At 37.3% G+C, this 24,456-nt stretch overlaps 3 protein-coding genes across 3 annotated transcripts; 2 read left to right on the top strand and 1 right to left on the bottom strand.

Annotated features, from left to right (window-relative positions):
- Nucleotides 1–6,280: 6,280 nt before the first annotated feature.
- LOC103933595 lies at nucleotides 6,281–7,117 on the top strand. The gene has a single exon (XM_009343285.2). The coding sequence runs from the start codon at nucleotides 6,281–6,283 to the stop codon at nucleotides 7,115–7,117; it is 837 nt and encodes a 278-aa protein (XP_009341560.2).
- A 6,819-nt stretch (nucleotides 7,118–13,936) lies between these two features.
- On the top strand, nucleotides 13,937–14,773 carry LOC125472445. The gene has a single exon (XM_048573908.1). The coding sequence runs from the start codon at nucleotides 13,937–13,939 to the stop codon at nucleotides 14,771–14,773; it is 837 nt and encodes a 278-aa protein (XP_048429865.1).
- Nucleotides 14,774–18,205: 3,432 nt separating this feature from the next.
- Nucleotides 18,206–22,548, bottom strand: LOC103933586 (serine/threonine-protein kinase BSK1). Its single transcript, XM_009343279.3, has 9 exons — nucleotides 22,040–22,548; nucleotides 21,773–21,908; nucleotides 21,175–21,308; nucleotides 20,959–21,064; nucleotides 20,751–20,836; nucleotides 19,777–19,965; nucleotides 19,172–19,336; nucleotides 18,973–19,086; nucleotides 18,206–18,627 (listed from the first exon to the last, which is right to left on the bottom strand). The coding sequence occupies exons 1-9, from the start codon at nucleotides 22,364–22,366 to the stop codon at nucleotides 18,373–18,375; spliced, it is 1,512 nt and encodes a 503-aa protein (XP_009341554.2). The 5' UTR covers nucleotides 22,367–22,548; the 3' UTR covers nucleotides 18,206–18,372.
- Nucleotides 22,549–24,456: the final 1,908 nt, after the last annotated feature.

Here is a 24,456-nt window from a genome sequence, read left to right on the forward strand (position 1 = left end):
AAAGCATATGGAGCTAGATAGACACTTCATCAAAGAGAAGTTAGATGTTCAACTGATTGATATTCCATACGTAAGGTTTGAAGAACAATTAGCAGATGTGTTAACTCATGCGGTTTTAGCAAGGGTGTTTCAAGACTCACTTGACAAGTTGGGCTTAGGTGATATCTATGCACCAACTTGAGGGGGAATGTTGGTGTGAGTCAACCATTTAGTTTAGGAATGTAATCGTATAATTTATTCCTCGTATAATTGGGATTCTTATTTCCTGTTATGTGGGATATTGTACAATTATATATTAACCTCCTAGAGAGAAGAATAAACATACAATTCAAACCCTAAACACTTTTATCTCTTAAACTATGGTGGCTATAAGGGTAACAATTTTTTAGGGAAAGGTAGAGGAAGGTCATATAATTATGGGCCAAGATCTTATAATCCTCCACTAAATGGAAATCCTAGATTATCCAACGGCCTAAATTATCATTCTGAGATCCCAACTTGCCAAATCTACAATAAAAGAGGACATGTTGCAGCTGACTGTTTTCAAAAACACTTAACCACTGGTACTGGTACTCCAATTCAGTGCCAAATTTTTGGAAATTTGGTCACTCAGCTCTTCAATGCTATCATAGGAGCAAATTTGGCCACTCAGCTCTTCAATGCTCTTCAATGTTATCACATGCAAAACAATTTTGGGTTGCAGACACTGAAGCTACTTCACATACGACATCTGAGTTAGCTAATCTGGAATTGGCGTATCTATATCAAGGTAGTGATACAATAACCACGGCAAGTGGTGTAGGTTTGCACATTTCTCATACAGGAACTTCAAAAGTACATACTCCTAGTCATAAACTTGTAATGAAGAATGTGTTGTATGTTCCAAAGACTTCACAGCATCTGTTATCCATTTATTAGCTTTGTAAGGCTAATAAGTGCAGGTTTATATGTGATGATGTTTCCTTTTGGGTTTAGGATAAAACTATAAAGACAATTCTTCTCAAGGGGTTATGTATGGCTGGCTATTATCATATATCTTTTCATATCACCCAAAAGTTGTCATCTACATCACCTCAATCACACAAATGCTTTCTTGCAAAACCTGTTAGCACAAGTGTATGGCATCAAAGGCTAGGACACATAAAATGGAATCACTTCTACAATTCTTCATCAAAATAAAGTTCATGCATCACTAGATACATGTCCATCCATCTGTACACCGTGCATAGAAGGAAAATTTATCAAGTTACCTTTTTCCTTTCCTACAACTAAGTCTGTAAATTCACTACAAGTCATACACAGTGATGTATGAGGACCTGCCTCTTTGTTATCATATGAAGGATTCAGATACTATGTAACCTTCATAGATGAATGTACAAGATTTACATGGACTTTTTCATTAAATACTAAACCAGAAGTGTGTTCAATCTTTGTCAAGTTTCATGTATTTTTGTGTACTTTTCTACAAAAATTAAAAAAAAATCCAAAGTGATAGGGGTGGTGAAGACATAAGTGCAAGATTTCAACAATTTCTTTCACAAAATGGTATAATTCATCAAAAATCATGTCCTTATACCGCAAAACAAAATGGATTAGCAGAAAAAAAACGCAAGCACATTGTAGACTGCAATTTCATTACTCCAAACTGCAAAATTACCTAGCTATTTATGGTTTCATGCTTGTGCCACTGCAACATACCTCATTAATAGAATGCCATGTGTCACTTTACAAAATCATTTCAAAAATTTTGGTTGTGCATGTTGTCCTCTCCTGAAGCCATATAACACCTCAAAATTTCAACTAAAAATAGCAACTTGTGTTTCTCTGGGTTATGCAGGAAATTATAAAGGGTTCATATGTTTAGACATTGCCATAAATCAACTTTACATATCCAGACGTGTTATTTGATGAATCAGTAAATCCATATGCAAATGTTTCTGGTTTTAATAAATCACTAGTACTTACAATCACAAGTTCATCACTTCATTTCGAACTTATATCATTACCATCCATTACATTAACCAATCAAGTCACATCACCATTTCATACTTATGCATCTACATCTTAAATCATTGAACAACTGTTTCAAATGCATCTAGTGCCTCGGATTCATTGGTTGCATCTAGTGCCTCAGATTTTTTGGAAACACATGCACTTAGTGCCTCATAATTTATTCAAATAACATCCTCACATAGTTTAGGCCATACACTAATATATCAGTCTCCAAGTCTATTGTCACGAAATAACCCACCTACACAATATCTCATCCTTGTGGATCCTTATTTTCAACATAAACAACTTCATGTTGTTCTTCCTATCCCGATGAATGTGCATCCTATGCAAACAAGGTCTAAGAATGGTACTACGAAAAGGAAGGCTTTCTCAACTAGTGTTGGTTCCTCTCAATCACCTATCTTAGAGCCAAAAACATTCAAAACTGCATCAAAAATACCAAAATGGAAGGATGCAACGAAGGAAGAAATTGATGCATTGTACTCCCATTTACAGAGTTAAGAAGAATGCAAAAGGATATGTGGCAAGGTACAAAGCAAGGCTTATAGCTAAGGGTAATAGTCAAGAAGAGGCTGTAGACTATGTAGAAACATTTAGTCTAGTGGTTAAGCCTACAACCATTAGGTTAATCCTTCATTTAGCTACTCCATTCAAGTGGTCACTCAGACAATTGGATTTCAAATATGCCTTTTTACATGGCATTCTATAGGAAGAAGTGTATATGGAGCAGCCTTTAGGTTTTCAGAGGTCACAATCCATTCAATTATATATGTAGGCTCCAAAAGTCACTGTATAGACTTAAGCAAGCTCCAAGAGCATGGAATGAGAGATTCACTAGCTTTTGCCAGCATTGGGGTTCAAAGCTTCTCGAGCTGATCCATCTTTATTTGTTCAGCACTTTCCAAAAGGCATGGTTATCTTGCTTCTTTATGTTTATGATGTGATTCTAATTGGCAGCTCCACTCAGTTAATATCAAATGTGATTACAAAACTTACAAAAAAAAAAAAAATCAATGAAGGATTTGGGCACTCTGCATTATTTTCTTGGGTTGCAGATAAGTTACACACCAGAAGGGTTGTTTGTATCATAGTCAGATAATGTCAATGAGTTAATTGACAGAGTTGATTTGCAAGATTGTAAATCCTTAGCTACTTCATGCCTACCATATCACAAGTTGCTTAAAGATGACAGAAAACCATACCATAGCCCTGATCAATACAGAATTGTAGTCTTTAATATCTCACATTCACAAGGCTTAACAGAGCCTTCTCTGTGAATCAAAACTTGCCAATTTATGCATAATCCTAAGAAATCTCATGTTATTGCAGTGAAAAGAATTCTTAGATGTCTTAAGGGCACTTTGACTTATGGTATTCATTTTAAACCAGGTCTTATAGTGATGCAGATTGGGCTGGTGACCCAAATGACAGAAGATCAACCTTAGGGTTTGTGGTATTTCTTGGTTCGAATCCAATTTCATGTAATTCAAATAAGCAGCACACTGTTTCAAAATCATCAACAAAGGCTGAATATAGAGCCCTTGCAATCACAGCTGTAGAAATTGCTTGGATAAGACAATTGTTTAGTGATCTATATGTTCCTCTTTTTCAACCACCTATGATTCAGTATGATAATGTCTCGGTTATAGCTCTATCCACTAATCTTGTGTTTCATGCTAAGTTTAAACACATTAAGCTAGACTATCACTTTGTCAGACGAAGAGTTACCAGAAGAGATCTTCATGTGCAACATGTTTCTTCTGCAGATCAATCAACTGATATACTCGCTAAGGGCTTGTCTGCACTCTTGTTTCATCAACATTGTGACAATCTCATGCTCAATTCACTTAAGTATGAGTAAGAGTAAAGACAAAGCTAAGGATCCAATTCAAGCTAAGAATCCAAGTGAAGATATATCAGGGGTCTAGCTATTGCCACTTGTTACAATATAAGATAGAAAGTTATAAGGATTGTTACAAAGTTGTTATAGGTTGTTAAAAGTGGTTAAGGAAGTTGAAAGAGAATATTATCCATAGTCTTAGCTTATATTACAAGCCATCTAATAAACCAATACATATAGCTAAGTTTAAGATTACTTGATCATCAAGGAAATACAATTTCACCTTCCAAAAATCTCAAGCCCTTTTTCTACAAACTTTGCAGTTTCTTCTTCAATTTCTTCAATTTTCACATGTGTTGAGAAGTTGCTTCAGTTGCCCCTCACTCAACAAGCCCTAGCCCAAGAGAAGAATGAGAAATGGACTAATGAAATATTAAACGCCTCTCTTAGGCTCTCGGATGTTTGGTGCACTGCCAAGGATGCCCTTTCGCAAACCAAGGATTGTGTAGAAGAACTTCAATCAATCATGCAAAGAACACAAGGTGTGGGTGGGTGGAATCTGGTGTTGAATAAGAAGAGTATCCAAGATAACTCTAATGATCCCAAGAAGAAGAAAATAGAACACACTCTTAAAGAAAGCTCACAAAACAAACTAGTTAGCAAAGCTTTTCTTATTTAGCTCTAGGCTTTGTTTTTCTTTGGATGATTTACAATGCTTGAGAACTTGGGTATTTATAGCAAACCAAATGAATAAACTAAGATTATTTATTACCACACAAAACACATTAATTTCACCTAATTTATTTTTATTCAACCATGCCTAACATTGCCTAATTTTCCATACCTAACTTTGACATTGATTTTCAACATCTTTGACATTGATTTTCAACATCTGGATCACTTACCAATGGAGACAGTGATAAAGACAAACAACAAGTATATGATCAATCTCAACGGAATCTATCAACGAATCTATGAGATTCCACCTCCCTCAACAATGACCACGAGACAATAGCCATCGTTAGCAAGTTGAGAGATGTTGAAGCAGTCACTATCGCAGTGTTTAAATCCCTATTGTCCTGCATCTTCGAGCTAAAATCACAACCAAGCAGCTGGTCACTCGTTTCCAAGATGGTACAGTCAAAAGAGTAGCTTGCGAGGAAGAAACAAAAATAAACGAATTCTCAAAGGTGGATGCTAGATTGCAGCCAGTCGTTGGACACAAGACAAGCAAATCTCATCCCCAAAGTTTAGGCAATGCACACATCCAGCTTGACAATCTAGAATCGTACATTCAAGATCACAAAGAATGCCTCGACTTCCATTTAGGCAACTCATCAAAACTAGAGTTTCTCTTCTCAATATCCTAAACCACTAGATATTAGCTTTTCAACTTTGTACATGAAAAACTTGGTAAATGTATTCAACTTGTGATATCAAAAAAATACAAAAGATATACTCTTCTGCTTAAATTTCCATTTGGTTTATTCCAATTATTACAATATTTATATACGAAATCCATGCAAAAAATAACTTCCCAAAATTACAAGATGAAAATCAATTAATTAGTACTGAAATTTCCCGAAATTACACAAAGCTCAGAGGTAACTTTGCTCGAGTTATAACAATGTATGAATGAGGTCACATGGGATTTGCGCAGATCATATCAAATTGTCACAAGGAAGATATATAATCAATAATCAATAGTTCACATGTTTAGAACTATTGTTGTATGAAAAATAATAAACATGTGCAAAATATATAATTAATGGGACAAAAACTAATGAACTACTAACATGGCAAACCCAGATCTCAAAGCTTGTTTAATGAAAAATTAAGCTGGTTCACTATCTGTGTTTACTGAACAGTCTAACTCATCTAGTTTGCAAAACAAACAGCAACTTACATTTTTGTAAATTATAGAAACACATGCATGAAACAAAGTAATGCATATTTCGCAGATCATGCCTCCTCCTTGGCAAACAATCATGTGAAGGACCTGCAAAATAAGATGAATAATTAAGTTATCACACACGTTGATCAGCATCGTTGAGATAAATGGTATTTGCCCCCGATCGAATGACACTCGTGATATGGCTTATTTAATTTCTGACCGTTGTCTAACATGTTAATTATGAATGGATGATTGTTACATTATGAGAGTCCTCTGGAATTTTATATGCAAAATAAATCAGCTAATGAGGTGGTATGCTGGTGTAGGAATAGACATTGCGCAAACATTGCCTTGGGAACATATAGATGGAAATCGAAATCGTGTTACCTTTTGCTATGCATGAGATTCCGTGTCCCCTTCCCATAACCAGCACTATATATTAACAAGATGCATATCGAAAGAAACTCATCAATATCAATTGTACATTAACTGCAAAGTCTTCTCATCTATTTTCTCTCAAATTACAAAGAGCAATGGCTTTCCACACTCACTCTAACAGCTTCCCCTCAAGGCCACACCCGATCGTTCAACAAGTTGATGAACAATTGTCTAGATTGAGGTCTTCTGAAGCCACCTCCACATCTTCCTTATCCATCAACCACAACCTAAGTCGTATCGGAGACTTGTCTAGTTGTGTTGATAGGTTGCTTCAGTTGCCCCTCACTCAACAAGCCTTGGCCCATGGGCAAAATGAGAAATGGGCTAATGAGCTCTTAGATGGCTCTCTCAGACTCTTGGACGTTTGCAGCACTGCCATGGATGCAGTATTGCAAACAAAGGCAAATGTACAGGATCTTAAATCGATCATAAGAAGAACGCGAGGAGGTGAATCTGGAGCTCTCACAAGTGAGGTTAACAAATACTTGACCTCCAGGAAGATGATCAAAAAGGCAATCCAAAAGGCTATGAAGAATCTTAAGGGAAGCAAAAGCAAATCCACATCTTCTTCTCCTAGCAATGACAACAAGACTGTTGCCATTATTAGCAAGTTGGGAGATGTTGAAGAAATCACTCTCGCAGTGTTCAAATCATTTCTGTCCTTCATCTCTGGGCCAAAGTCAAAGCCAGGCAGCTGGTCATTGGTTTCCAAGATGATTCCCACCAACAAAGTTGCATGCGACGAAGAAACCGAGGCAAATGAATTTGCACAAGTCGATGCTGCACTACATAAGACAAGCAAATCCGAGAACACGCAGAACCAGTTTGAGAAGCTGGGGTCAGGCATTCAAGATCAGGAAGAAAGACTTGAGAGCCTATTTAGGCAAATGATTAAAACAAGAGTCTCCCCCCTTAACATCCTAAATCACTAGATGTTTATGGTTTTCAATGTTGTACATGAAAAACATACTTATATAAATCTTAGAACATCAAATCAGTTATACATAATGATATACTCAATTTCAAACTATTCTTGTTCTTTGATCAAAAAGCTTTCATTTTGGGAACTGATCATAAACTCTTGCTAGTACTTAAATACTAAAATTCAACCATTTTTGTTAACTGTAATTTTCCAAAGTCAAGCCTAAGGGGTAAATTTTACAGCAACATTTGAAATTATGATCGACGTCAGTTGATCACATGAGGCTTGTGTAAACAGATCGATTATATCACATGCCAAGGCTGTCAAGATTCCAATTGTCTCAAGAGAGATAATAATTAAATCAACAAATCAAGGGCATTCGAAGGAGGATTTGATTCTCACACGCTTTACTCAGTAAACATACGTTGACGGTCTTCCTGTTAGAGGGGCATATTGAGACTGAAAAAATGTGTTCAAGTCTATGATATGGCGTTCCTTAGAAGCTTCTGCCTTCTTTTTGTTGCGCTCCAAAAAAATAATAAAAAAATTCAATTGCAAAGACTCGTCAAATACTTTCCCAACCTCACCCATTTCTCAACATTTGGAATACAATTCAATCAACGTATAACCCACAAACATATTCCTTGTCATGTTTCTTCACAAACCCATGTATTATTTTCTCATATGTGAGTGCCTTAAACCTCACACACGCCTTCAAAGCAATGAGAATGGTGAAATTATCGGGCTTTTCATCTTCGCCTCTTGACTCAGATATCATGTTATGGAAGAGATACAAAGTATCTTCCCATAGATTCTCTCTACCGTAGCTCTTGATTGTGGGATTCAAGAGAGAGACAGTTGAGCGGGGTGTTTTGTCAAACACCTTACGTGCGTGACCAAGTGACTTATAAGAATACTTATATGCTATTGACCAAGTGACTTATTTGTGACCAAGTGCCTATTGGGCTCTATTATCTCTCACTCAACATTGCATAAAGATACCTCTTGGCTATCATATGCTAGCCATGGTGCATAATGGCCTTAAATAGAGCCTTATAGGACTTGAAACTTCTCTGCCACCCAATTCCTGCGTACTATCAAACAACTTAATAGACTTTTGAACAATGGCAGTTTACCATAGCTCTCCTTAATGATGCCATTCTATGTCCTTTTTATTCCAGGACCAATAGAACGTCGTTTTGGCTTGGTATTTAAAAAATAAAATGCAAAAGAAGTAGCAAAGCATAAAATATAGAAGCAGTGAAGTAGCGCAATAGATTTCGGTGGTAGTTTTGAGGACTAGAAGGGCGAAATCCTCACTCTCAAATGGTAATTTCAAGCGACTGAAGGGGCTGCCACCCTTCCTTGTCCACATGTAGCTTCGCCCATGTCCCTTTCGTCCATGGACAACAACGATCACACATGTTCATGGTCTACATATAAGACAAGTTGAAGGAGTCAATTTTTTAGGAAGTTGAGGTAACAGCCTAAAACGAATTAGCTATAAGGGAGTCAGCCCAACTCCTTATGAGCCCTTACAAAAAATTTTAACTTTGCGATGTGGGACTATACTTCACATCCTCACGCTTTCAAGGTGTTTGAATCCTTGTTTCCTTTTTATCTGCGTCAAAAGCAGCACAAGCAGCTGGTCTTTTGGGCATTCCAAACTTGTAGTACGTGTGGAAGCAACATAAATGTGTGCTTGAAAGTGTAACACCCCAGAAAAGTTCCGGGTTTCGGGGTTCTACTAATCGGCTTACAATGGCAACCAAACAAACAACGAATAAATCATTGTACATTTATTAACACAACCGAAAGTCATACATAATTGAGTGTATCGGTGTAATGAAAAAAATCAAACTTAATCCAAACCAAACGACTAAACTTAAAACTAGTAAGCTTCAACCAACACAAGTTGGGGTCAACTGTAGCTTATCCAATGCCTCCCCCCTTGCCTACTTCCCTTATTCACCTAAAAGTCACAAAGTAAATCATTATTAAATTTAATTATTAGATCCCGAGCCTGAAGGCCATCTTTTGATAATTAATTATATACCCAATATATATCACACTCCAAAGTTTAAATCCAAGGTTTAGGCCCAAATTTGCTCTCCTTGGTCCATTTCTCCAAATATTTTATAAGAGGAACAAAGTCTTATAAAGTGTGGAAAATTTTTTGTGGTGACCAATGTGGGACAATGAGTTACAATGAGATTTTCTACCTTAAAAAAGTAAATAAATAAATAAACTCCAACATAATTTACAACCTTCAGGGAGTTCTTGTAAGCAACCTGTCCAATTCTTGATATTACTTCAAAGGGTCCATAAAACCTTGGTTATAGCTTGTGGAAGGCATGAGATGCCAAAGACTGCAACTGATAAGGGATAAGCTTCAGATAGACAAAATCACCAATATCAAGTTCTCTCTTAATTCTATGTTTATCCATGTGCACTTTCATCCTATTTCTTGCTACCTCCAAATTAGTTTTTAGCAGACAATAGTTTATTGCTTGCAACCAAACTTTGCTCAACCAAATCAACCTTAGTAGTACCACTCTCATAGGTGGCAATGTGAGGAGGTGGGTAACCATATACTAACTCAAATGGTGAAAACTTTGCAAAGGTGTGATATGAGGTATTGTAACTCCATTCAGCCCAAGGAAGCCAATAAAGCCATCTTTTGGGTTGAGCACTAGTAAAACACCTCAATGTCTCCAGACACCTGTTCATTACTTAAGTTTGCCCATCACTCTATGGGTGATATTCATAGCTCATGCATAATTTTGATATTTGTAGTTTGAAGAATCCCTTCCAAACGCACTTAAGAAAATTGGGTCTCTGTCACTCACTCTGGTAGTAGGCATACCACGCAATTTAAACATATGGTTCACAAATGTCTGAGCTACTATAGCAGCAGTGTATGGATGGGATAATGGAATGAAATGTGCATATTTGGAGAGTCTATCCACAACCACCATAATCACTTATTTTTCATTGCATAATGGTAGTCCACTCACAAAATACATACTAATATCAATCTAAATTTGTTGTGTAATGGGCAAAGGGTTGCAATAAACTAGGAGGAGAGATAGTTTCATATGTGTTTTGTTAGCATACTCGACACTCAGCCACAAACTTTTTTATATCAGTTTTCATTCCTTCCCAATAAAACCCTATCTTAATTCTCTGGTAAGTCTTAAGGACTCCTTGATGACCTACTCCAGGAGTGGCATAATGCTCCTCTAACACCTTATACCTCTAAGAGGATGTAGGACTCAAGGCATTGTATTTCAGTAGTCCATTGTCAAACTAATACTTGGACTGCAACGTAGTACCAGAATTTGAGTGGTTGGGAGGTTTGTACCCGAGCTTCTTGATTTTTTGGTTGATCCACTCATCTTTCTCATTAGACCTTCTAATATCATCCATCCAGCCAAAATAAGGGTAGGAAATTGACACATCCGACCCTGATATCCACTGATCAACAGGGTAGGCATGTGTTAGCCGACACCCAAAGGTAACGAAGCCATACTTACATGCATGAGACTAACGAATATAAATAACAGTTATGAATTTAAATACAATGATTATGCAAATGAGGAACGTGTTCAGAGCATACAACTAATTCGAGACACAAGAAATGAATAATATAAAATTGACTGAACAAAGGGGTTGGGTCCTACACCGAGACGACTCAAAGATGCCGATGTGGGAGTGCCTTGACGTTGGGATTATACGCCTCGATTCTAAATCCTAAGGGAGGGCAAAACTAAACATAAGTAGACCAATAGCATAATATGTGATAGGTTTTTCCGAAAACCCCCAAGTAGACCAAAACTAAACATAATATATATATATAATAATGAAATAGTTATTCAATAACGTACTAACCCCCAAAGTTTTATGAAAACTAATAGCATAATATGTGATAGGTTTTTCCGAAAACCCTAGCATGCACTTCCTTCACAAGTATCAATCACCCATAAGCTCCTACTGCACCCACCCAAAGGCATATATAGTATCAATCGCCCATAGGCTCTTACAGCCCCCACCCGAAGGCATATATGTGACCACTAGATAAGCACAAAAATCATTGAATATAATCTTTCCCAACATAAACATATATCTCAAAAACATCTTCATAGCATATAGTCGTCCATCATATATACTACAAAGAAGAGTAAAAACATGTTCATAAATAATATAACCATCCATCATATATACTACAAAGAACCTAATTTCAATAAAATATGGTATTCCAAAATATTCTCAATAAGCATGATAATCATAAATAGTAAAACTCATTTGCTCATAAAACGTAACCATTAAATCATGTTTTTCATGTATGCATTTTTACTATTAAAACATGCAATTTAGAAGGAATCCCCTCACAAATACTCCGTCGTCGAAGAGCCGTACAAAATCAGCTGGACTGAATCGCCGCTAATAATTGCACATAAGCACATAAAGGGTGCAATTAATAAAACTATACTCAAACGATTGAATTTGGAAAAATGGACGTCAAAAACGAATTCAGAACATCGAATTACCCTAAGAAGGGTCTCGGGTAAATTTCAAAAAAATCAACACAAGAATATTCCAAGAATATTTCGTCCGATCACTGGGCTGGATCAAAGGCTGGTCAATAGGCCGAGCCTGGGTCAAAGGCTAGTGGGCCAGCTTCTATGGCTCAAAGACCTGAGATCATTTGGGTTTGGGATGGGCCTTAAAGGGTTTTGGGTTTGGCTAAATGGCCCGAGGACTTTAGTTTTGCACGGCCCAAGGTCCGGTTACAAAGGGTTTATACTAGGGCTTGGCCTGCCCAAATAGGCTGGGTTACTTGGGCCGGTTTTTGGCCCGTTTAGCTCATGGGTCACTAGACCTCAAGAAGAAGAAGGCCAGATTACAACCGGGAATTTCCCTAGCTCCGATGGAGCTCAAAAAAAAAAAAACCAAAAATCACCATTTTAGAACCAAAATAAAGGTAAGATGATGTAGGTTCGAAAACTACCTAATGAAGGTCGTGACATGGCGGGAGTTGGCCATAAATCCACCTAAAAGTTGATGGGTTTTCTCGTCGGGATCTGGAATTTAGCCTCCCGAGTTGTTTTCATTAAAAACCTTCACCAAAGCACTCAAAAGGGGTCACCATTGAAGTTTGATCGATCTACAAAGAAGGTTAGAGAGAGTCCCGAAGCTTACCATTGTCAGGAACGGCGGAACTCGCCGAAAATCTTCTTGCACAATGACGGTGCAACAGTGCAGTGGAAAAAAGGGAAAAGGAGAGGCCTCGGGCAATCCGGGGTTATGATGGGGAGGTCTCGAGGTGGTATGGTCACTGGAGTACGAACCATGGTGGTGGTGATGTCAGTTTACAGAGAAAGAGAGAGAGAGCTCGAGAGGGAGAGTGAGCTCGGGGGAAAGAAGAGAGGGATCCCAGAGTTGTGTGGGGGACACATGGCGGCCACAGACAGGAGGAGAGGGGAAACCAGTGAACCAAAAAGGGAAGTGGGGCCCACAAGGCACACCATTTAACACGAAATAAAACAACATTTTAAACCAAAACCCACAACCAAAAGAAAATTACAACCTTGCCCCTTTCATTCCGTAAAACTCGTGAACTTACACGGACGGGTTGTCACATAAATGGCTTTGCATTCCAGTGGTTCGATGAAAAATCACTAGGCTCTTCTGGTAATTGATCAGAACCTGCAACCCTTGACAATGCATCTGCAACAACATTCTTTGAACCATTCTTATATTGAATTTCATAGCCAAAGCCCAATAGTTTAGTCACCCATTTCTGTTGGAATGATGATCAGTCTTTATAACGAAATGCCTTCCTTGTAAATAATTCTGCTACTTCTTGATTGCTTGGACAATTGCTATAAGTTCCCTTTCATAGGTAGATAGTGCTTGATTTCTAGGACCCAGAGATTGACTTGAGAAAGCAAGAAGCCTTCCCCTTTGTTGCACAACTGTTCCCACTCCACTACCAGAAGCATCACATGTTTAGGACAATTGTTGTATGAATGAGGTCAGATCGGATTTGCGCAGATCGTATCAAATTGTCTCAAGAAAGATATATCATCAATAATCAATAGTTCGCATGTTTAGAACTATTGTTGTATGAAAAATAATAAACATGTGCAAAATATATAATTAATGGGACAAAAACTAATGAACCAGTAACATTGCAGACTCAAATCTCAAAGCTTGTTTAATGAAAAATTAAGCTGGTTCGTTATCTGTTTAGGGAACAGTCCAATTCATCTAGTTTGCTAACCAAACAGCAACTTACATTTTTGTAAATTATAGAAACACATGCATGAAACAAACTAATGCATATTTGGCAGATCTTGCCTCCTCCTTGGCAAACAATCATGTGAAGGACCTGCAAAATAAGATGAATGATTAAGTTATCACACATGTTGATCAGCATCGTTGAGATAAATGGTGTTTGCCTCTGAATGACACTCGTGCTGAGGCATATTTAATTTATGATCTCTTTCTAACATGTTAGTTACGAATGGATGATTGTTACATTATGATAGTGTCCTCTGGAATTTTATATGCAAAATAAATCAGCTAATGAGGTGGTATGCTGGTGTAGGAATAGACATTGCGTAAACATTGCCTTGGGCACATATAGATGGAAATCGAAATCGTGTTACCTTTTGCTGTCATTGAAGTGCATGAGATTCCATGTCCCCTTCCCTTAACCAGCACTATATATTAAGTAGCTGCGCTTCGAAAGAACTCATCAATCTCAATTGTACACTAACTACAGAGTCTTCTCTTCTAGTTTCTCTCAAAACACAAAGAAGCAATGGCTTTCCACACTCACTCTGACAGCTTCCCCTCAAGGCCACACCCGATCGTTCAACAAGTTGATGAACATTTGTCCAGATTGACGTCTTCCAAAGCTACCTCCACATCTTCCTCATCCATATACCATAACCTAAGTAATCTCGGAGACTTGTATGGTTGTGTTGATAGGTTGCTTCAGTTGCCCCTCACACAACAAGCCTTGGCCCAGGAGCAGAATGAGAAATGGACTACTGAGCTATTAGATGGCTATCTCAGACTCTTGGACGTTTGCAGCACTGCCAAGGATGCAGTCTTGCAAACGAAGGCATACGTACAGGATCTTCAATCAATCATAAGAAGAACGCGAGGAGGTGAATCTGGAGCTCTCACAAGTGAGGTTAACAAATACTTGAGCTCCAGGAAGATGGTTAAAAAGGCAATCCAAAAGGCTACGAAGAATCTTAAGGGAAGCGAAAGCAAATCCACATTCTCCCCTTTCAGCAACGACACTGAGACTGTTGCCATTATCAGCAAGTTGAGAGATGTAAAAGAAATCACTCTTGCAGTGCTCGAATCTCTTCTGTCCTTCATCTCTGGGCCAAAGTTTAAGCCAGGCAGCTGGTCATTGGTTTCTAAGATGATTCCCACCAAAAAAGTTGTCTGCGAGGAAGAAACCGAGGCAAATGAATTTGCACAAGTCGATGCTGCACTACATAAGACAAGCAAATCTGAGAAGGCGCAAAACCAGTTTGAGAAGCTGGAGTCATGTATTCAAGATCAGGAAGAAGGACTTGAGAGCCTATTTAGGCAATTGATCAAAACAAGAGTCTCCCTCCTCAACATCCTAAATCACTAGATGCTTATGTCCTTCTATTTTGTACATGAAAAATATACTTGTATAAACCTTACATATCAAATCAATTATACTTAATGATATACTCAATTCCAACTATTCTTGTTATTTGATCAAAAAGCTTCCATTTTGGGAACTGTTCATAAACTCTTGCTAGTACATAAATACTTAAATTTGACCATTTTTGTTCTCGGTATACCTTCCAATCATCGTCTTGTTCGTGGACTCGAATCTAAAAATAAAATGAAATGAACATATCCATATTGTCTAATTACCAGGTGAAAATCAGAGAACTGTAAATTTCCAAGTTAAGCCTAAGAGGTAAATTTTACTGCAATGTTTGAAATTATGATTGAGGTCCGTGGATCACATGGGACTTGTGTAAACAGATATTAATCAACAAATCAATGGCATTCGAAGGAGGATTCGATTCTCACTTGCTTTACTCAGTAAATATATGTTGACGGTCTACCTGTTAGAGGGGCAATAGAGACTAAAAAAAATGTGTTCAAGTCTATGATATGGCGTTCCTTGCTTCTTGCAATAAGATCATTCAGACACCCAGAAAATTCATAATAATGTAGATGGGGTAGACACAAATTAAAGAAAATGCGCCTCCTTTTTGTAGCTGAGATAAAGAAGCCAATGCACATTTGCTCTGCTTATTTAGTACCATTATTGCGAATATAAGTTTGTTTTGCCATTCCGTCAATGAGGTTGAGTAATACACCTTCTTCCCTACTAGTGGCAAAGCTAGGAATTCTCAAGGGGAGGGCTACTAAAGGATAGAAGCGTCTGCCTTCTTTTTGTCACGCTCCATTAAAACAGATTCAGTTGTGAAAACTCGTTAAATACTTTCACAGTCTCACCCATTTCTCCGCATTTGGGATACAATTCAATCAACCGCATAACCCACAAACATATTCAATGCAACCTTGTCATGTTTCTTCACAAACACATGTATTATTTTCTCATACGGTTTTTATTACAAATGGTCCCTGAGATTGATCAAACTCATCATTTTGGTCCCTCACTTTCAAAATCAATAAATGTCGTTATTAACATTCACTACCCCACATCAATTTGGTCATTCCGTTAAGATTCTATCAACTATTCTATTACTTTGTAAGTGGGACCCACAAATCCAATAAAATGATGACACGTGGATTACACAAAATAAGGGTTTTTATCGCAAATGATCTCTGACATTGGTTCAACCCCTCATTTTGGTCCCTGAGTTTCAAAAATCGATGAATTTGGTCCCTGACTTTCACTATCGCACATCAATTTAGTCATTCCGTTAAAATTTCATCAATATGGCTCCACGTGGATGAACTATAAGAAACTTTTTTTTTTTTAAGAGTGAACCAACGTACGAGTATTCCGCGCTAACATTTTTCTCGCATCCCACAACCCCAATTGGAAAAAAAATAAATTCAATCTAAATTCGATAAAATCAAATCCAAATTCAATTCAAAGTTAATAAGATTATAACTAACTAGAGAAAATAAGGAGTGAGTTCAGGAGGTCAAGTACTTTAGTGGTGTCATAGTGCCTTCCTTTTCTTTTTTTAGCATACCCTAATGAAGATGATGATGACTTAATTTTTTTCTTTTAGTTTTGGTTTTCAATCTCTTATTTTACTTTTAGTTTTAAATCTTAAAAAAATAGTTTCTTATAGTTAATTCACGTGGCACCATATCATTGAATTAGTGAGACAAAAAATATTGACAGAACTTTAACGGAATGATTAAATTGACGTGCGGTATTCAAAGTCAGGGACCAAATTTATCGATTTTTGAAACTCAGGGACCAAAATGAGGAGTTGGATCAATATCAGCGACCATTTGCAATAAAAACTTTTATTTTGTGTAATCCAAATGTCACCATTTCATTGGATTTGTGGGCCCCGTATAAAAATTAACACGGAATCTTAACTGAAGGACCAAATTGATGTTCCGTAGTGAATGTCAGGGACGACATTGATTGATTTTGAAAGTGAGGGACCAAAATGATGAGTTTGATCAATCTCAAGGACCATTTGTGTTAAAAAAATCCCTTTCTCATATGTGAGTGCCTTAACCTCGCACACGTCTTCAGAGCAATGGGAATGGTAAAATTATGGGGATTTTCATCAATGCTTCTTGACTCAAATATCATGTTATGGAAGAGATACAATGTATCTTCCCATCGATTCTCTCTACCATAGCTCTTGAGCATGGGATTCAAGAGAGAGACGGTTAAGTGGGGTGTTTCGTCAAACACCTTATGCACGTGACTTATCAATATGCATATTGGGTTCTATTCCCATTCAACATTGCCTTAAAATACCTCTTGGCCATCATATGCCGGTTGTGGCGCATAATGGCCTTAAATAGAGCCTCATAGGACTTGAAACTTATCTGCACACCCAATTCCCTCATACTATCAAACAACTTAATAGACTCTTGAATAATGGCAGTCTTACTGTAGCCCTCCGTAACAACGCCGTTCTACGCTTTTTTTATTCCAGGACCAAAACAACATAGTTTTGGCCTGAGTACTTAAAAAATAAAATGCAAAAGAAGTAGCAAAGCATAAAACACAGAAGTAGTGTAGTAGCGCATCAGATTTCGACGATAGTTTAAAGGACTAGAAGGGCGAAATCCTCACTCTCAGTGGCAATTTCAGGCGATACAAGGGGTGGCCGCCCCTCCTTGTCCCCATGTAGCTTCGCCCATCTCCCCTACGTCTGTCATAGATAACGACAATGACACATGGTCGTGGTCTGCAAATTAAGACAGGTTGAAGAAGGCAATTTTTTAAGTTAAGGTTATAGCCTAAAACCAATTAACTATAAAGGAGTCGTGTGCTTGAAAGTGTAACACCCTAGGAAAGTTCCGGGTTTTGGGGTTCTAATCTACTTACAATGGCAACCAAACAAACAACGAATAAATCATTGGACATTTATTAACATAACCGAAAGTCATACATAATTCAAGTCATACATAATTGAGTGTATCGGTCTAATGAAAAAACTTAAACTTAATCCAAACCAAACAACTAAACTTAAAACTAGTAAACTTCAACCAACACAAGTTGAGGCCCAGTGTAGCTTGTCCAATGCCTCCCCCTTGCCCACTTCCCTTGGAGTTGATTCCGAACTGGTATCGCCCTTTAAAAAATTCCAAAAAAATACATATCGTTTTAAAAATTGAACATCCATTAAGTTACTAGCATTAAGTGACTTTCACTAGCATTAGGTAATGGCATTTTACAAATATACTTAAAAGGGTATGTTCGAGTTTTCACTAACACGTCGTCCTTGAAGCCCTGGAAAAACAAACACGAAAAGAAGTCTTTAAATTTTAGATTTAATTAATCTAGCAACAAATTGACTCACTGGAACTAATTGCCCGGGAAAGATTTTGGCATGGGAGGGAGGCAAACATTCACTAGTGCAACAGAAGGGCGGTTCTGTGTAAATACATTCTCAATGGTAAAGACAAATTGGATTCCCAGCTCAGATTTTATACAAATTATGGGTAGCCTCAACAACAATTGTCAATTGGTAATGGTAAATAATGTACTATCACTTATTAGTTATTACACAGAGTTGATCCTCACGATCCCCGGCCTCCTCGTTGCCTCTTTTCTTCTAGCGCAGTTGCTTCGTTTAACATGTCAGCAGCATCCTTGTGCATGTCTAGCTTGGCTAGAGCAACTGATTGCATGTAGAAGGCTGTGGGCCAGTCTGGATAAACACATTGCGCTTGCATTGCATCTCGAAGGGCAGCATCTGGTTGCTCATTTAACAGGTAGCATAAACTGCGTCGCGCAAAAACAGTTGGCGACACCATAGTTCCAACATCTATGAACTGCGCCCAAAAAACAAAAGGAAAACAGTTGGCGACACCATAGTTCAAGATTATAACTCGCTGAGCCCATCCTTAACTCCGAAATAAAACAAAAATGCCTTGAACAGCTATGCTAATCAGCAAGTACGAAAGACTGCAGCAGCAGTAATTTGATTCGAAACGGTTATATCAGAAAAGCAAACATGGTAAGACTAACAGTTGGGGCCAGAAACTTTTCCACTCTTATGACATAATTTACTGGTGGAATGGTTCCGAGTCAAAAGTTCTGTCAACCTGTTCACGTAATTCCAGCACACAAGATTAAAATAAAAAATACACACGCATGTGCAAACAACAAAATTATACCTGGGAGTAACAGTCAATGGCACCTTTAACATCTTTGTCCCGGAATGCATAATCCCCTCGCTTCCTTGCCTCCAACATGTCTCTCATCTGTTGAGTCCACTCTTGGAAAGATAACTGAAGCCATCCAAATTCAAAAAAGATCTCTTAGCATAAATTGATTGAACAGGATATGCATGATGCCCTAGCACCACTTAACTACCTCATTGGTTCCTTCATCATCTCTGTAGTGCGTCATAACCAAGATCTGATGGATTGCTGTGAGGTCCATCCGAGAGCAGGCATCACCCATAGCAGAGAGGGGACGTTGTGGGGTTGAAGGGGCTTCCTCATGCTTTGGAATCCCAAGCATGACATAAGATGGAACCTGCAATCCAGAATCTTCGTAATTAGATTCTTCTTGTGAAGTAGTCCACCTTTATCATCTTACATGCATGACCGAATATAGATCATAGATGATCCCCTATTAGGTCATCAGATCAACAAAGTTTTGGCCATGTAAGAATATGTGGATGCACCTCAGGGGAATGCCTGAAGTTAAAAAGGCATCGGCTAAGGCAAGGATGCCGCTACAATCCAAATATGCCCTGTGCATGCATCATTTTCCAGTCCATGGGTATGCACTACTTCAAAAATAGTGTAAAGTGATTCCTTTTGGACTCGGCCACACTAAGCCATCAATAAACAGCTTGTGCTAGGGACATGCTAAGTCAAAAGTACAAAACCACGAACAAAGCACTGAGAAAAGAATAACAGCTTCGTTCATAAACTCGACAATTTAATAATCCAAAAGGGAAAGCCTCTTACATCAGGTTTGGTCTGCAGTGGAGAAAGTGTTGCAACAAGGTCCTTTGTATTAGGCCGCTCTCTAGGTTCATATTGGAGACATTGAGAAGCAAGATTAACAACTACTGTTGCTTCCTCTGTAGAAAATTTCCCCTCCAAATGTGAATCCATTAACAGAATGATATTTTTCCCTCGTATCATATCAAGAGCCTGTTTGCATGAATTTAAATCATTTAAATACTAGAGTATGTTCTAAAAGAAGCCAGCATAACATGTCATCCTACACCTTAAGTAGAACTGACGTAAATTACAAAACAAATATACATACTTATCAATGTTTTCCATCAATGTAAACACTGTGAAGTATGATTGTCTTACATGATGGTTAACTCTAGATAATAACAGAAAATGGTAAACAAGTCAAATCGCATGACGGAGGACACACCCAGCATATTGAAGTACTGACTTCATAATTTAGACACCAAGTTGATAGTGAAGAAAACACTTCTCATGTAATGAAACGAAAAATAAATTGAAATTTATAATTATGCAAATTTAGGAAAACCATGGAACCAGTTTTACAATTAGATAAAATGAAGGCAGTGTTGTGTGATGAATAACATCAAGTATCAAGATGGGCAAATGATATGGAGAAGGAATCAAGTTATATAAAGAGGGATTTTGTTTGCTGATTATTTGTTTCCCATAAGATACGGAAGTTACGAAGACAACTGATGCTCAAATCCAACATGCAGGAGGGCTTGAATACACAAAGATATTTATGCATATCATATCCCAACAATCAAGTTTAATATAAGCAGATCCACTACAGCAGATTTGTAATCAATTAATTTCAACTTTGAGCGATAACTAAAAATTGTCACACCCCAAGATGACTATAGTACTAAAGGCTCTAGTTTGCATAAGCAAGCAACGGTGTAGGACAGACTAACTGTAAAATGTGCATCCGACATATTATACAGCACCCCACTTACATGACTTGGAGGGATGTGCTTCCCACTTAGCAGATCTAGAAGGACAGTGCCAAAGCTATAAACAACACTTTCTGGAGTTACTCTTCCTACATTGTAAATAAACAACCAGTAAAGTCAGCACATCTCAAGCAGGAAAAGTCCTTTCAGATATAGTAACAAGAAAAATAATCAAACGGATGCGTAGTATTTAGAGTAGAGAAGTTACTACCGTTTCTCAAATATTCAGGCGGCGTGTAAGCGAGATTTGTGCTGTAACTCTTCCCATCCCTACTATTTCTCATCAAGCCAAAACATGAAAGGCGAGGATCACCATCCTACAAGTCCATCCAAATACTATATTATCACCCTAAATAGTAATGGACACAGACATGATTGAAAATACATATATTTTTAACTGAGATGATCAAATCTGAAAAAGGAGTACCTCATCAAAGAGAACCCTATAAGCATTCAAATCATGGTATAATGGACGGCCCTCAGTACTACAATAATCTAAAGCTTCAGCAATATAAAGAGCCACTCTTAAACGCATGGCCCACTCAATGGTTTGATTCTCCCCTGTATGAAAAGCAGAGACCAAAAATTAATCTTCGACAAATACAGCCACTAATTCTCAATTTGGAGGAACAAAACTCAAATGTTGAATTGATTGCTTATGCAAACCTTAAGAAATTAGCAGTACGAAGACAAGACAGTACAGCCACATTAGATAGAAAACTATACTAAAAAGTAAAAACCACACCTCACCACGACTCCTCCAAATGAAAGGCAATGTTAAACATCATCTAGCATTAGCACTACTACGAGGTAAGATTAATGGCCTAACTGTTTCATGGTATAGAAAACTAATGTGAATGACATCTTGCATTTCATTGATTGTTTAAAAACTATATGTTTGGAGGTACTTCACAAAAGGGTCATTCAGAAATCTTAGAAGCTAAGCTAAAAAGTAGCATTCTTGATACAACAGCTAAAGCCAAAAGACAAAAAAGCAAAAAAATGATAGATTTTGGTTGACATACAGTGGAACAAATGCTTAGCTAAAGTATCAGTAGGCATGTACTCGGCAACTAGCAGCCTCTCATCCCCATCACAGCAATACCCAATCAAATTCGCAAGCCGCCGATGCCGCAGCTTCCCAACACCCCAAGCTTCCTCCTGCAGAACCAAAACCCACAAATCATTTCACAGGTTGAATTCACAAAACGATTGAAAACCCACCAAAAATAGCAAAAACTCAAAAACCCAAATGAAGCAAAAGCACACCCAAAAAAAAAAAAAAAGCTCACCGCAAACTGCTTGGGATCAGGCCACGCCATCTTGGTGAACTTCTTGACGGCGATCCAACGGCGGTTCTGCAGCCGACCCTTGTAAACAAGATTTGGGGCCTTCTCGCCACTCTCAGAGACTATGTAGTCAGAGCTGAAGTTGTTGGTGGCGGCTTTGAGGTCAGCGAAGGAGAATTCGGAGAAGGGTGGGGCTCCGCCGGTTTCTGGGTCGGATCCTGAGGTGGGATTCGGTTGGTGGGTCGGGTTCCGGCTATTGTGAGCTAGTTGCTGGGTTTGGATTTTCTCTGGTGGTTGTTTCTCTGAAACTTTGGATGCACAGCAACCCATGACTTGGTTTTCTGTGGGGGTTTGAATTTCAGTGAGATTTTGAGCTTCTTGGAGTTGGAAAGATGGAAGCTTTTTAGAGGAAAACCTTGAGCTGGTTCCTTGCTGCCGCTGCTTTGGAGTGCCTAGTGGGTTGGAACGGGAGAGAGAGAGAGAGAGAGAGAGGAGAGAGAGTTTCCTGGCGGTTTAATGTTAGAGGTTATGGTAATTAAAGCATTTTCTAGTTGCTACAGTTTAATTAGTTACTACCCTTCCATTATTTTCACTAATCACTTTTGGTATTTTTTTTTTTTTCATTTTTTTAAAAATTGAGATAACTTGTGGTAAATCATGATTATTCATTGTTTTTGAGCCCAGAAAGGCTATGGAGAGTTCCACCCTAACTATAATCACAGTCAAGTTGACTCACCAGCTCAAAGCATCAAATATAAGACCTCCCATATTTTTTTTTTTGTTTATTGGTAATTTGATTGTTTAAATTTTCCCTAAAAAGATATAGCTTTATTGGATTTCCTTATGCGAAGAAAATGATATGGACGCAACACGCACCCTTCTGCGTCAATGTAAACATTCTAACAATATTAATCTTGTTTTTATGAAGTTTTGATGAGATATTATGCAAGTTTTTAGTGATAGTTTTACGTTTTCCCATCCGTATTTGTCACTAATCTCCTTTGGTAATTTGTTTTTTTTTTTTTTTCAAATCTCCAAAAACAGAAAGAGTTTTATTAGATTGAGGGCAACAGGAGCACCTTTCCACCTCAACATTTGTAATTCGGGAAATGGATCCACCTAATTCTCCTCAGCAAACAATCTAGATTCTTAAAATTTGATCTAACAGTTAAAATTATTATAACTTTTAAAGTTGGCCTGTGTGTTTAGCCGTTGGATCAATTTCAAGAGCTCAGATTGTTTGATGATGAGGATTAGGTGGAAGGGATCCGAAGATGATCTATTTCCTATGATTTGAATACTGATCTTTTATGACATAAGTTTTAAATTTCTAATTATCACTTTCAATAATATATTTTTTTCGAATTTTCGAAAAGAAATGCAATTTGAGCATCTTTTTACTTTCATTTTTGCCGTATTAATGCTACAATTTTGATTAAACAAGGTTTGATCATGAAGTTTTATTGGGATCTATTGCAATTTTCCTATAATCTTACTTATCAATTTTACAATGACCTATATCATTCAAAATGAGAAATTGTGTTAGGATTGCAAGATTACATTAATCTTTGTAATTTCTGTTAATATTTTATGTAATTTATTTATAATTTTCCTTAAACCCCACAAGATTTGACCCTCTTAAATTAGATTTATAATTTGATGCCATCATTTAAACTATCCCCAACTGGGGTGGTTTATAATCATATAGTACTACAAAGGAAAAACAGAAGAAAACATGTTTAAACAAATACCAAATTTCCTGGAATAGTTGACCACAAAATAAATAAATAAAAAATAGAGACAGTTTAAGGGCAAATTGCAGAATCCAGCAAAAACTCCTCTTATTTGGTGTTCTCAAATTTAATATAAGTGTTTAGAACAAACAGAGAATCTCACGGCCTGTTAATTTTGCAACATAATTGACCTACAAATTGATTTATATAAGAAAAGCCAATTGATTTTTTGCAGTACTTAAGTTGTCCTCTATTGCTTTTTCTTCTTTTTGCTTTTCTTCTTTTGCAACATGATAGATGTATACCACAACTTGTTCTGTTGTTAAAAGGGATTTCATTTATAAAAATAAAATAAAATAAAAAATGACTACTTGTGCGATCCACGTCACATCAATTTCAAATATGCGAACTGTCTATTTTTTGAGTCTCCATTCGTAGGTCATTTTTACAAAAATATCAATTCAATTCGAAATCATTTACTTATTTAATTGTCAAGATGAAATTTCAATATTTCATAGAATATTGTGTTTGTTAATTTTTTTGAACTCAATTATATACCTCACACATTTTCGATTTAGTTAATAATTTACAAGAATGATCCATGAGTGCAACTTAAAAAATAAATAATTTGAATCTTTAAAGTTCGATATAGAATGAACTCCACAACTAATCTTCATTTTTAAAAAT

This window comes from the organism of the source record quoted next, unplaced genomic scaffold (assembly GCF_019419815.1).
Source record: "Pyrus x bretschneideri cultivar Hongxiangsu unplaced genomic scaffold, Pyrus_bretschneideri_v1 Contig7, whole genome shotgun sequence".
Taxonomy (NCBI): Eukaryota; Viridiplantae; Streptophyta; class Magnoliopsida; order Rosales; family Rosaceae; genus Pyrus; species Pyrus x bretschneideri.